The 14733-nt window shown below is 49.9% G+C and overlaps 1 protein-coding gene across 1 annotated transcript in view; it reads right to left on the reverse strand.

The window, feature by feature from the left end:
• Positions 1 to 1836: 1836 nt before the first annotated feature.
• Positions 1837 to 14733, reverse strand: part of LOC127563312 (protein zyg-11 homolog B) — a 60157-nt gene continuing 47260 nt past the window's right edge. Inside the window, exons 11-14 of the mRNA XM_051999677.1 lie at positions 10442 to 10639; positions 10298 to 10350; positions 7582 to 7679; positions 1837 to 6008 (exon numbers count right to left, since the gene is read on the reverse strand). Of these exons, the coding sequence (XP_051855637.1) occupies positions 5818 to 6008; positions 7582 to 7679; positions 10298 to 10350; positions 10442 to 10639 (540 nt within the window). The 3' untranslated portion in view covers positions 1837 to 5817. The remainder of the gene's footprint in view (positions 6009 to 7581; positions 7680 to 10297; positions 10351 to 10441; positions 10640 to 14733) is intronic.

Below are 14733 nucleotides of genomic sequence, written 5' to 3' on the forward strand. Positions count from 1 at the left end.
AAACTTGTTGGGACGATCCCGGGGGAGAATCGGGAACAAGGAGAGGAAATTTTTCTGATATTGGGAACTTTCTGAACAATGTTGTCCACAAGTGAAATGGGCCCAAGGGGGCCGGATTGCAGAGGGGCTCAGGTTTAGATCCAAGGGGACTGGAGGGATTCTGTCTTTGAGGCCAAAGGAGCAAGGAGAGAGTCTCCTCTTCACAAGGACACAATCGACTTCATCCCCAAGGGCAGAACGAAAGATGGGAAACCAAAAAAATCTGGCATGGAGTAGAAGGGACCAAGAACCGAGCGTCCCAGTACTTCTCAACTGAGAGAGCAGGGAGAGGGTCCTATAGGGGCCTAGTAATTGAGGGAAGGGTCTGAACAGCTGGCAGGGGGCTGGGCTAGAGGAGGAAGAAGAATGGGATTCCCTCTAGAATAGGAGATTGAGGTCAGCAGAGTAGGGGGCAGTGTTTCCCTGGAATGAAACCAGGAAAAAGAAACGGGCATTTAGAAAAAAATGATTGTCAGTCAATAAATACTTATTGAGGCCTACTATGTGCTAAGTGCTTGACAATTTCATCCTCAAAACCTTGGGATGTAGGTACTATTATTATGCCCATTTTATAGCTGAGGAAACTGAGGCAAGCGGAAGTGGTGACTGGCCCAGGGTCACACAGCTAGTGTCCAGGATCAGAATCTGGGGGGGAGGACTTACCAAACTACGTACAAACAAGAGACAGGAAAGACTGGGGGGAGGGGGTCTACGAGGGAAGGCACTGGCATTAAGGGGGCTTGGGAAAGGCTTCCTTTAGAACAGAGGACCTCAGCTGGGGGTTAAATGAAAACAGGAAAGCCGGCTGAAGAAATGGAGAAAAAGGGGAGCCTCCCTCGCCCCAATCCTGAGACTGGCAGGGAGGTCTGGCGTTTAGGATGATGGCAGTTGGGGAGTTTTGAATGTGAGGAAATGGAGCATTTGGAGAGAAGGAAACCAAAGCCAGCATCCGCGGACACATCCCCACCAGCCGTAGAACGTGAGGACACCAGAGCTCTCCTGATGGTCGAGGGGCTGAGGGGACTTCTCTCTGTCGGCCAGTCTCCGGGGGCGCAGAGCGGTCACCTTCAGGCCAGGAGGAGACGGCCGTCCCACCACCATCATGGCGCCCGCTGGCTTCTGCTTAACCTTACACCTTTCTTTGTTAAAAGTCACGTTTCTATGGTGAGGAGGAGGAAGGAAGTAACAGAAGATCCTACACACGCATAAAGCTTTTGAATAAAAGGTCCTCACGTCCCCAAGGACGAGGGCAGGAGCGAGAAGACTGCAAGCAACCTGGCTGACGCCGGCGGGCGACGGCACCGAGGATCTGGACGGAGCAGACCCTGCGGTCCCGAGGCACGGGAGCAAGGTGAGGGCTGGGGAAGGAGGAGAGAGCAGGCCCAGGGTATCGGGGGTGCAAGGGGGGGTGAGGCACCCATTTACTAAGCACCCTGTATAGAACCCTACTGGGGAAGACAGTCTGCACTGTCCTCATGGTCCTCCCGGTGCTCTAAGGGGCAAGGGATGGCACGGGAAGGAGGGGCTGGGAGGGCAGCAATCTGTCCCAGATCCCAAGGGAGTTTGCTGTGAACAAGTGGTACCGTGTAGGAGAGAGCGAAAGCCCAAACGGATGCCGGGCCTGCACCTCACCGCCAGAACCGTGTGACCTCGGGCTTGCCCGCTCTGGGCCTGTTTCCTCCCTGCAGAGCAAGGAGTCTCACCCGCATGGATTTTACCTGAAACCATTATTCCCACAACCATCGTTTAACCGGGTTTCGAAGGAAATTTCAATCATCAAAGACCACAGACACCTCATACACAAAATTTATAACATTTATTTAGGCCAAAACCCAAACCCTCCTTGTTCTCCACCACCCCTCCCCCGCACCCATGCACACAAGTAACGGACTGGTTGGAAACGCGGCGCAGTGGGGGCCCTGTCCTGCTCATCGGGCCCAGGCGGGACAGTGGCCCCGTAACAGAGAACCTTTGGGGGAAAAGGGACCGACAGTGTGATTTCTGACGGATTTGGGACAAGCTCCGCAAGGACCTGGGCAGGGCCGGAAACCAAAGCAAAAGGAAAACGGACGATGAAATGGGGGAGCCCGGCCCCATGCGTCTGGAAACGTGGGAGGCGGCTCGGAGCCACATCCCGGCCAACGGGCACACCTCCCTCTCCACGATCCCCAAGTCTCCATCTCGGCTAATCTGCATGTCCCCCCAAAGGAACTGAAGCAGAATTCTGCAATCACCCCCAAGGTCCCAGGATTTCCCTCCCAGTCCCCCATCACCTCCGGCGGGGGTGCCGAGACCCTCAGGCAAGGTCCCTTGTACCTGCTCCAAACGTCCCGGCTGGGAGAGGGGCCTCCTGCCTCTCAGCCTCTTTCCGCAGGCCGGGTGGGAGTCGGGGCACAAGTGGTCTGTCTGGAACCTTAACCCCCGAAGGACACGGGAAGCACCTGTGCTTTACTGACAACAAAATGCCGCCATCGGCGTGAAGGCCACTCTATGAACTCTCTCCCTCTGGCTCAGCTACAGCACACACGACATCCGGGAGGCGGGCCCCCCCAACATCCGGGAGGCGCCCCCCGCCCCGGAGACAGCCCAAGTCCGCGGCCCAGGAACCCCAACATTCAGCCCACACACGCTCTGCTCTGACACCGCAGCCGAGGCCCCGGGAGACGGCGGGCGGGGACGCAGATACTCGCAAGCCTGGGGGAGGGAGGAGTGGGCCCGGAGCCGAGAGAAGGCGCAGGCTCCCGCCGGAGCCACTGTGGGCCCGAGGCCGACCGGTGCCGTTAGCCAAGAGCCGAAAGCCACAGAACATCCATCAAAGGCGTAACTAAGCGGAGGCAGAGGCTCTCCAGCTTCTCTGGTGGGCTCTGTTCAAACTGGGGGGGGGAAGCGAGGAGCCACCTCCAAAGGGGGCACCGAGCATGGAAGCAGGCTTTTCCCACAGCCACATCCATGGCAAGCGGGGCCATCTGAAGCCCCACTATGTGTCTGAGGGGGGACGGTCAGGAGCAGGAAGGGGAGGAGACTAGACCACAATGCCGCGGTCACAGCAAGTCAGCCACCCCCCCAGTCTGCGGCCTTGGGCGCCGCCTCCTTGTCCCTCTTTCCTCGGCACATGATCAGAGGGTTCAGTAGAAGGGGTCTTACTCCTGAAACACCTCGAGGGAAGAAATCAGGACAGGCTAAAAACCACCTTCCAATGGGTTAGCCTTGGTTGCAAAGACACGGTCCCCAGACCGTCCCTTAACAGCAGCAATTTTCCTCCCATCCACTCTCCGGGGATCCCTGCAAACAACCTCCTCACGTGACCACAGCCCGCCATTATCTGGGCCCCCACACCCTTCGGGGCCGACGGGCGGGCTGGTCACTGGCACGCTAGGACCACTCTGAGCCACAACAGCCTCATTTCCCAGAGTCCTACATTCTTAAATAAAAAACCCCAAACACCCACAAATAACAAGCCGATTCCCACTGGCAGGAACCACCGACTGCTTGGCCGGAGAAGCCAAAGCAGCCTCTTCAACACCTTCTAGTGCTTGCTCATTGCACAAACCCAGGGGGCCGTCATGTAGTGTCAGTCGGTCAAGGATCCGTGGGGAAAGAGAGGGACACAAACAGTCCTGGACAACTTTCAGGCCCGCCCGGGTACGGCTCTCGTATCTGTCCCCAGTGCACGCCGACCGCGGGGAGAGCTCCTCACGGAACGCTCGCAGGCTGGGGAGTGGATCCGCCCTCGCCCACTGGATTTACGCTTGATGAAGTACCCCTGACCATAGGAGAGGTAACTGTCACCTGCTGGTACTCTACTACCTAAAGGTGCAAGGTCTGGGCCCGCCCCACGGGCCGGCCGGTCACTCCCGCCCCGTTTACACCCATCGCAGCACAACTGCACCTCGCGCCTCCCTGCACCATCACACCTCGGAAAGAAAGGCACTAGCATTTTTAAACACAACCGCTGGCTGGGGAGCTCCTCCTCCACTGCTTCTGCCCGTGGCTGATGGGGGCCAGAGGGCGGGATCAAAGTTAAATTAAACTTTAAAAATTCAAGTTAAAAGAACAGCTACCTGGTTCCCACCGGAGGGCTCATCTGGCCCGTACCGAAACAGCAAAAAAACCTTTCCATCTTCGAGCCATTTTTACTGATTTGGAGAAGCGGCTCCTTCCCTAAGCCTGACCTTTCCAGGGGAGCAGCACGCAAGCTGTCATCCTGTATGGGGTAGAACAGAAAGGGGAAGCCAATCTCCCCCTTCCCCCCTTGATGTTCAGCCGCAGGATGGCAGCTTCCCTGATCTCTGATCAGCCACATGGAAGTTTTTCCTGCCACTGTGTCACACAGTTAGTGATGATTTAAAAGAAGTTAAAAGAACCACACCCAGAAGGGAAAAGTGAAATTAAATTCAGTTTTATATGAATGTGACATCAGGTTTTCTCCCCCCCCCCCCAAAAAAAAAAAGAGAATCTACTAAGTCCCCTGGAAGCGGATTTCACCTGTGATAAAGGGCCAAGTCCACAAGACTTCCTTGCCCTCCAGGACTGCAAGAAATCCATTCCCCGGGAATTGACTGATTTTCTTCCTTTTAACTGAACTCCACTTTCATTCTGACCAAGCAGATTCCAAAATTAAAGTTGAATTATTCTCAGTCATGTGCAACGAGACCAAACAAAGATGTTAACTGCATGCTAGTGAGATAGTCGAATTTGAAAGAAGACATTTCTTTAGGACCTGTGCAGTCTTACGAAGGCCCCTCCCTGACGGGAACACAGCGTCCAGCCTGTTCCCAACACGGGCCGCTGCAGGGAAATGGCGGTTGTGTTGCAAAGCAAAGGTGGACGCCATCTTTCTCCCTGAACGGGACTCTGCCCCACGAGGCGGAGGCTCCGGACCACACGATGCCCCCAGGGCCCAGCTCCCTTCCCGGCTGTCATTCCCTCCTCTGGCAGTGAGACCGGGATGGGACGCCAACACAAAAACAGGGAGGACCCAGGGCTTCGTGCCGCAGTCCCCGTCATTGCCAGAGCTTTTCCCGGCAGGCGGCAGAGCGTGGGGCGCAGCCTTGGACAGAGACAGATGTGAAACAGGAAAACTCCCCCAGGAGCCCAGAGACAGAGCCACACCTCCACAGCGCAACCAACAAGCGAGGGGGATCTTGGGACATTTCACAAGAAACAAGTCAGAAGGAGCTGAGAATGGAAGGGGGAGGGGTACCAAGAACTTTTACAAGAAAACGGCCGAGCAGCCGAGGGAGGGCGCACATGCTTGGGGCCGCGCGCCCGCCCCTCTTCTGCCTCTCCCCCCGAGCCGGGCCGCCTGACCCTTCTCCAGCGGGCGGGACCCGGGACGCGCGGCCCTGCTGCCACTCCCCCAAAGGGCACCGCAGGCCGAGGCTGGGCCAGGCAGAACAAGCAAACGCGTGTGGCGCCGAGCCCCGGCCGCTCCCCTGAACGTGGACCGGTCTCTGCAGCGGCTCACGGCCCAGAGTTCCTCACGATGATGCACAATCTCACAAGCACAGGTAACACACCAAAGGAATTATGTGGGAAGGTCTCCGAAAGGCGTCCGGGAGGCCGCGAGGACCCTCCCCTCGTGCCTCTCGTTTCTGCAAAAATCACAACGGGGATCAGAGACGTGCTTGAAGGGGCACCACTGTCCACGTCCACTAATAAATAACCTTACAGCGTGAAGGTCCAAGGCTCCTCGCGTCAGCGGGCCTGCTGACCGAAGCCCAGAGGAGGAGCCCGCCACAGAGCCGGGGCCGGCCGGGACCCCACGAGCCGGGGCTCCTAATGGAGCTTGGCCTGGGACTGCTTCTTCCCCGGGGGGGGCCGCCCATGACGGACAATATGTTTTTCCAAGCTGTCCAGGATGGCGATGGCGATCTGCTGGACGTGGGGGTCGGTCTGGTCCTGCTCCTTGATGTTGTACAGATGCTGCAGCCCGCCTTCCTCGATGAGCATGCTGCAGTAGCGGGCGGCTGGAAGAGAGCAGAAGAGCAGGCCTTAGGCTTCCCATCCTGGAGCTGCTGCCCCTCCCGTGCCCAGTGAGGGCGCCCTGGGCACGGGCACCACTGTGACCACAGCTCTTCGGACTCCCTTTTACAGGGTCAGCAATATCAAGGGACTTGCTAGGGTTAGGGGTCAAATCTGAACCCAGAGCTCCTTGGCTCCAGATCATGGGCAGCCAGGCAAGCACAGTCCCCCTGATGCCCCCAGGCAGTGCCCACTTGGTGGCAGGCACCAGGCACACACAGAAAAGCAAACTGGGCCACATTCCTGGGGCAGAGGATGGAGCATCAGCCCTGGAGTCACGAGTTCAAATCTAGCTTCCCACCCCAGGCAAGTCACTCAAGCCTGACTGCCCGCCTTGACCTCCCCCACTCCCTAGAAAGTTTGCAGGGAGGGAGGGGAGAACCTGTCCTTAAGTGGGTACACATAAGTTATATCCTCTCCTCCCGCCTCCAAGGAATAGCTCATAGGCACCCAGGAGACCTTTTCCTGACCAGCTGCAGGCAGGAGGGCTCCTGCTCCTTTCTAATTCTCCGTGGCATTAGCGAAGCACCTACTCTGCGCTGGGCCCCATGCCGGGTTAGAGCCGGCACGTACACAAGTCAAAAGGAGAGACAAGATCTTGTGTCTGAACGTTTCTCTCATCCCTCGCAGCGCCGAGCACGGCTCACACAGACAATGGACTTTTACCAAAGTCTGGCCAACGATGCTGAACGTCACCCGAACCCTGTCCCGACGGGCGTAACTGAACACCCCAGGGCACAACCAGGGACAAGAGAGAGACTGCAGGGGGGCCACTGACTAGTTAGAACAAGCACCTCCTCAACAACTGAGAGTGGGCCAGGGCGGGCCTGAGCTGCCCTCGGAGACGAGAACAGCAGAGGGAAATCTGGGAACCGAGAAAAGGAGGAACTGAGGATGGAGAGGACAACTACCATGAGGTATTTACAGGGCAGTAATATAGACATGCACTTTTTTTCCTCCTGACGCAAAAAGCGAGAAGCAGGAGGAATGAAGGAGAGGGACAAAGGGACAGATTTTAGCTCAAAGTAAATGAAAGCTTCTGAACGATGAGAGCTCTTGCAGTATGGGATGGGCTGCTTTGGAGGAGGTGGGCATCCTCCTCAGGGGTCTTCCAACCAAGGCTGGAGGGTCGTTCTTCGGTGATTTATGAAGTGGAGCACACGATCTTGCAGGTAAGAGTCAGACCAGGTGGTCAGAGAGGACTCTCCCCATTCTGCTAGTCTCTGATGTGAAATGCATCCAGGGATTTTACTCCAGAAATGACCCCAACGAAAGCCCCAAGACCAGGGTCACCCTGTGGAGGGGACCGGCCCTCTGGTTGGCATTCTCCTTAAGCCAGTAAGCCAGGGGGCCCCAGCAGGGAGATGAGCTTACAAGGACAGACCCACATCCACTAAGGCAAACACGCCGAGGGAGGCCTGACTGCTCTTTTCCAAGCTAACAGAAATAGGCTGGTGATCAAACAAAGGGAAGACCAATTCTGCCACCCACTGCCATCCTTTCTTTCCCGGTACATACGGTTCTTGCTGCAGACGTGCTGCATGGCCCACACCGCCCACAGCTGCACGCCAGGGGTCGTAAAGCAGCCAAGCAATGGGAAAAACGGATTGAAAGACCTGAAAGTTAACAAGAAGAGAGGTCACCATTTTCCAGGATGGGTCTTCTAAATGTAGGCATTCTATTTTAAGTTGAGGGGAGCGGTGGGGAGAGAGGGAATCAGAGGGAGAGCTCAAAAACAGAAAAAAGGGATAAAACCAAGGGGGAGTGGGGGAGAAACCAAATATAAGTGAGAGGAAAGAAAGTTTAAGTTTCCTGTTTTTAGTGTTCCAATATTTATAAAAGGCTTCTTTTAGCTATACCTGCTGTCTGAGAGAAAGATCACTAAGTGCGCTGCAAATATGACATAATGAACATCCATTACAAATGAAGATAATTCTAATTTTTTAATTTCTTTTGAGTTCTGACTCTTGCTTCTGTTTGGATTTATGCTTATTTAAAACACTCTGTTCATTCAGACTCCTTGGGAAACCACTCTTGACCTTGGAGTCCGAGTTACCTGGGACCTGACCAGATTAGTTTGTCCTTTCAAGGACTAGGACCCCAAAAAGAACATGACTTTTTTTAATGAAGAGAGACCATGCCAGAGGCTGGGCCCCTTTTTATCTACTGATCTGTTGATCAGTGGGAAGCAACATGTTTAAAGGTAAATATGTCACCTTTAAAATGTCCCATAACCTTTAACTCAGTGTTCCCCACAATAAGGTCCTCACACAACCAAATCTTGATATCAGACTTTTTGTGGTAGAAAAAAACCACAGTTCTGCACTATTGGAACCAAAGTAGATGGACTGGAGTTGGACAAATACAGAGAAAGAAGTAGAATTTAAAAAATGTCAATAATGAATATAATAGAACTGGAAAGAACAGCAACTCCAAAACACATGTTGCAAAATGATTCAGAATCTGACTTTAAAAAATAAGTGAGAAGATTTTGCCTCCATTTCTCTGCAGAGGTAGGGAATGCTGCAACTTTGCCAGGTTGGTTTTTACTGATTTTTAAAATCTTTCCTTCCTCCCTCACTTTTTTTTTGTGTGTGTGTGTGCTGAGGCAATTGGGATTAAGTGACTTGCACAGAGTCACATAGCCAGGAAGTGTTAAGTGTCTGAGACTAGATTTGAACGAACTCAGATCCTTCTGACTTCAGGCTGGTGCTCTATCCACTGCACCACCTAGCTGCCTCCCTTTTAAAAAAAGTCTTTGTCATAGAGAAGATTTAAGGAGAAATTTAAGTGACATTAAAAACAAAAGATAAATATAAAATGTATTCTTAAAAAACCCCAAGAAATTAGCTTTTTTTGTGGCCAACAAGGTTAGTCAGCTAAATTAGGAGGACGAGGGCAGATGGGGGCAGGGACTGTTATATTTAGGCTTTTGGATGTAGCCACAAACTCCTAGGCCTTTTTTTATACCCATAGAGTGTACAAAAGGATTTCTTTGCAACAATTGTGTGAAGCAAAAGATGGTAGTGTTACTAACCCCATTTTACAGATGAGGAAACTAAGGTTCCTAAAAGGGAAGTAACCTAAGTGTCCCAACTCCAATCCAATGTTCCTTTTTGAGCAGCTGTCTGGTTTGCTCCTCCCATTTCCCAAATTGCCAAGCTCAGGGCACCCACAAAGGGCTTGTAGGGAATAATCACAGGTCATTCATCTCCTCTAGGAAGTACCTCTGGGATCTGGGGGCAGGGCTGTGATTAAGAGTTTTTGCAATCTGAGTGACTGTGGATAACCATGCAGAGAACCAGGCCAGGCAGCCGGCACCTTGTGAAATAGCACTGGCTGGGCAGGGAAGTCTCTGAGTGTGGCTTATGGGTCCGTGGCCTAAGGCCAGGGGAAGCTCCAAATGCAGGAGACCAACTTAGGGCTTACGAGACCAATCACAAACATGAGCTGCTACTGCGACTGATCAGCACGACCTTGCTACCCAGCCAGACCCGCTTCATCTCGTATCCTCCAAGCTTCCAACTCCTCTAAGCTAAGGGCCGATGATGGGAATGCAGAGAGCAGAACACATTTAAACTGGGTTATTATTATTTCCACTAGGAAGGGAAAACAAGGGGTGAAAAACAGTTTACTTTTGGCAAAAATGGCCCTGTCCCACCTAACTAAGCAACAGCTTTCTCCTTCGTGAGGCTGGATCACCTTACTACTGATTTTTTAAAAAGTATTATTTTTGTTTTCAGATTCAAGTTCTTCCCATCCTTCCAGTCTTTCCCCACAATCTAGGGCCGCCCTACCTCTCCACCCATCTCCGTATTCTCTCCTCTGAGGACTATCCTCGAGTTAGATGGGAGAGTCTCTGTTCCCCTCAATCGGACTCAGGTAGACCTGGCTATGGGGTCTCCGAAGCTCACTGAGCCCAGTGCTGACAAAAAGTAGCTCCTTGATAAACACTATTCAATCACAGGCAATCCGCCTATTTCTCTGTGGCTTAAGTTTCCCCATTGAGAGCAGCACCTGCCCATGGAGTGGTTGTGAGAGTCCAAGACCATGACCTCTCCCTCTGGACCCTCCCCCCTAGACCCTCCTTTGGTCATCCCTTCCAGGGTTTCCGTTTGCCAGTTACAGACAGGCGCCTGACTTCAACCTCCCAAGTCCTCTGGGGCTCATGGCGCCGGATGCCCAGTAAATACTTCAGGCATTTGTCAGATGAACAAATGGGGAAGTCGGTTACCTGTACGCCACCATCTCGCAGTCCGGTGTCGGCCATTTCAAAATGGCTGAATGCTGTAAGACACAAAGACAGAGCATACCTGAGCATGCCAGTGACTGCCCCGGGGCAGAGAGGTGCAGAGCGGGCACTGACCGGGGCGCTTACCAGGTCATCGAGGAGGGCGTTCCTCTGCGTGCGGCTCAGCGTCCAGGCCTGTTCCCCTCGGGATATCAGGTGAGCGATGATTCCCGCTGCAAAGTAGCTGACTTCCACCTCCACGCTGTGCAGGAGTTTGCTGATGTGGTCTATGAAGTCCTTCCACATCAGCTCAGAGTGCAACTCTTTGACTTCCGCTATGTTGTTCTGGAGGGAAGCAAGGCACATGAAAACTCTTGATGAGAAAGGATGTACTGGGTTTTAACCAAGTCGCTAGAGAACTTGGGCTTTCCTCAATCCAAACATTAGCATCCTTTCTGACCCCTCTCCTGCTTTTTTAGGGGGCCTCTGTTGGTCAGTGCTGGTCTTCAGGACCCCACGGACCTTGGCAAAGACATGGGAGTGGTCTGCCACTTGCTCCTCCAGTGGATGAAGGCTTGCCCAGGATCACCCAGAGTGTGTGTCTGAGGCTGGATTGGAAGTGGGTCCAACCACTGCACCCCCTTGCCGCCCAGGAGGGAAACTCTGCTGTGGGGCATTCTCTGCAGGTCCCCCACTTCTCCCACCACCCTTCTCAGTCTCCTTTACTGGGTTCCTAACTAAGACATGCCCACTAAAGTGGAGAGACCTCCAAGGCTCTTCCCGAGCTCTCTCTCCTCCCTGCAGCTCCCATGGCTCCGGCGATCACGGGGAGAGTGCCCACACCCACGGATCCGATCACAAACTGTCTGCTTCCCACTGGGTGTTCTGCTGGCGTGCCACAAAATTCATCACTTCCCTTCACTGAGCCTCCAAACCTCCTCATGGCCGCTCATCTTTGGGGCTCTCAGGTTTTAGCACATTACAGTTTTTTAGTGCCCCCCTCTAGCCAGCCAAGCAGCTGTCAGATACTGTTTATTCCTTGGACACTTATCCTTCTCTCTCTCTCTCTCTGTACAAAGCTACCACATTAATTCAATGCCCATCACCTCTCACTTTAGCCTCCTGGTCCCTCTCCTCGACAATCCATTCCTTCTCCATAATGGTGCCCCACATCCTAACTCAATCTCTGCCTCTTGCTTCCTACAAACCCCGAACCTCCCCGTTCTTAGCCAAGTAAAGCCTCTCTCTAGCCCTGAAAGCTCCCTTCCTTTCCCACTGCACTGGACAGTCACTAGTCACCTGCCATATTGTTTACGTCCTATCCTTTAGGCAAGTTCCACCTCCACAGCTTCAAGGACGGAACGCCCTGCTCTCTTTGCCTCTTCAAACCCCCAATTCAAGACTCCTGTTGAGTTAAACATCCTCTCTTCAAGAAGCCTTTCCTACCCGTCCTGTTGCACGCTCCCCAAAGTTCCCTGCTTCTTACTCAGATGCATGATGTCTCCCTCACTGGAATATGAGCTCCCAGGGTGCAGGGGGCTGCGTTTGCTTTTCCTTTGTTTCTCCAGGCTTAGGACAAAGCCTGGCACAGAGGAAAAGCCTGTTGATTGCGTGGTAGGCAATCTGTTTGGCTGGGGATGTGAAGCTGAAAAAGATAATACACACCCTCAAGGAATTGACAGTATGGGAAGCAAAGAGGCACATGACATTTTTATGTCACTAATTTTATTTTTTCAGTGAACAAAAATCTATTTTCTCTCTGTCCTACTCTCCTCTCATTGGAAAACAAAATAACACCCAAGTAAAAGAATGCAGTCACCTAAAACACATTTCCACACTGGCAAATCCAAAGTATGTTAGTTTCAGTTGTATCTGAATTCATCACCCCTCAGTCAGAAGGCGAGTACTATGGAAGCATTTTCATCATGGGTTCTCTTAATTGCAATTGATCACTGTGTTGAACAGACCTCTTAAGGCTTTCATTTTGCTTTTGTGTCAATTTTGCCAAGCAGAGGGGCATGAAGCGGCATCCCAGAGTTGCTTTAGTTAAATTTCTTTAATTATTAGTGATAGTGGAGCACTTTTTCATATGGTGGGGCAAATGACATGTAGGGAGGTGAGAAAAATAAGAGGCAGATTGTAAACAGAGAAATTCAAATGAGGTGCTCCAGAAAGATTTAAGGCCCTCTATCACTAACTACATTGCACTTAACACTCAAGTTTATTCTGCATATACTTACATATATGTACATGTTTCCTCTGATAAATAATAGCAGAAGCTGATATTTTTGTCTGTTTGCTAGTGCTTTGCTTCAAGCAGACAATGAAGAAATGTTTGTTGACTAACTGATTGATGGAAAGATCACAATTAGCTGAAGTAATGAGGGAAGGCTTCTCTTAGGAGGCAGCACCTGAATAGGTTCCTGAAGGAAGAAAAAGATTATTTCCTTGTTCAGGGTCAATGAGCTTTGTTCCCTGCTTCTAGCCAAATCAGTCCTTCCAAATGTGCACCTTATTGCCCAAACTCCTCTACCTTCTTGGATGCCTAATGGAAGGAGCTCAAATTTACAAAATACTTTGTAAAACAAAAACATTCAGGACAGTTCCTATGATGGAGGTAATTAGTCTACTATTAGTACTATCATTTTATAGGTCTGTCACTGACCTTGTCCATGACTATAGCTACACCATGTTGGACTGGCTTCCCCAGTACAGTAAGACAAAAAGTTTGGGAAATGCCCCACACGGACAGGCTATTGCTGTAAAAGAACTTAATGAATTCTGTGAAGATCCTCAGAAGGACCCGGCAGTTGGAGGGGATAGTTACTGACTCCTCCACAAGACGTACTGTCTCCTTAAAGTTGAAAGAACAACGAGAAGACCAGTATCCAAGAAGCTGCTAACCACTTCTAAGAGGGAAAAAACCCCTTTTCACAGGGAAGACATTGCCAAGATGATGGCACGGAAGCCTGGAAAGATCTTTTTACTGAGAAAACTCCTCTGTCCATTTCAAGGCTCTGCTCTACTTTACCCAAATCACTGCCAGAACAAGTGTCAAACAAATACCCGACTTCAAAGGAGGATTTTTTTCTTCCAAAGAGCATAGAAGTATTGTCCTCATTAATGGGGATGATGAACTTGGATAAACATACTGCTATACTGAGGAAAAAAACTGATACTGGAACTACAAATTTTACTAAGTGGAGCGAGAATACAGTGAAACAATTTTGTATCAGGTCTCATGGAACAAAAGATAAAGAAATTTATCCAAGAGATGAAGATAAACAGGTTTCAATGGCTGAGGAATATACTTAATTTAAACTCTATTAAAAATATATAGGTTGAAGGGAAAAACTGGAACAAAAGCTTTGGCAATTGTCAAAAATTACCCATGCATATAATTTGTAAATAAAAGCTATAATTTAAAATATATATATATATATGGGTTGCCCAATTAAATATACAATTTAAAATTTTGAATATCAAAGAAGAGATTAAAAAAGTTGAAAATGTTAATAAATAATAAATAAAAAACTAATAAAGTTAAGGGTTGGTTTTATGAAAAAAAAAACACAATAAAATAGATAAACCTTTGGCTAATTTGATTAGAAAAAGACAAGAAGTTACCTAACAAAAATAAACATTTAAACTCAATACTATATAAAATATCTGGAAAAATAGGTGAAGAAATCCTACCAAATTCCTTTTATGGTGCTGATGCCTAAACCAGGAAGAACCAAAACAGAGAAAGAAATTTATAGACCAATTTCCCTAATGAATATTGAGGCAAAAATCTTAAATAAAATATTAGCAAAGAGATTATAGTAACATCATCAGATAATACAATAGGATACGAGGAATGCAGGGCTCGTCAACACAAGGAAAACTATCAGCAAAATCATCTGTGTCAATAACAAAACTAACAGAAGTCAAATAATTATCTCAATAAATGGAGAAAAAGCATTTGACAAAATACAACACCTATTCCTAATAAAAATACTTAAGAGCATGGGAATAAATGGAATTATCTGAAAATGAGAAGTAGCATGTATCTAAAACCATCAACAAGCATTATATGTAATGGGAATAAACTAGAAACATTCCCAATAAAATCAGGGGTGAAACAAGGATGTCCATTATTACCACTATTATTCAATATTGTACTAGAAGTGTTAGCTCTAACAATAAGAGAGGGAAAAGAAATTGAAGGAATTAAAGTAGGCAATAAGGAAACAAAACTATCACTCTTTGCAGATGATATTTTGGCATATTTACAGAAGCCTCTTGATTCTGATAATTGATACAATTAACAATTTTAGCAAAGTGGCAGGATATAAAATAAAGCCATTTTTAATGGCATTTCTTTAAGTTGCCAACAAAGCACAGCAACAAGAGATAAAAAGACGAATCCTATTTAAAATAGCTGTAGACAACATAAA

This window comes from Antechinus flavipes, chromosome 4 (assembly GCF_016432865.1).
Source record: "Antechinus flavipes isolate AdamAnt ecotype Samford, QLD, Australia chromosome 4, AdamAnt_v2, whole genome shotgun sequence".
Classification (NCBI taxonomy): domain Eukaryota; kingdom Metazoa; phylum Chordata; class Mammalia; order Dasyuromorphia; family Dasyuridae; genus Antechinus; species Antechinus flavipes.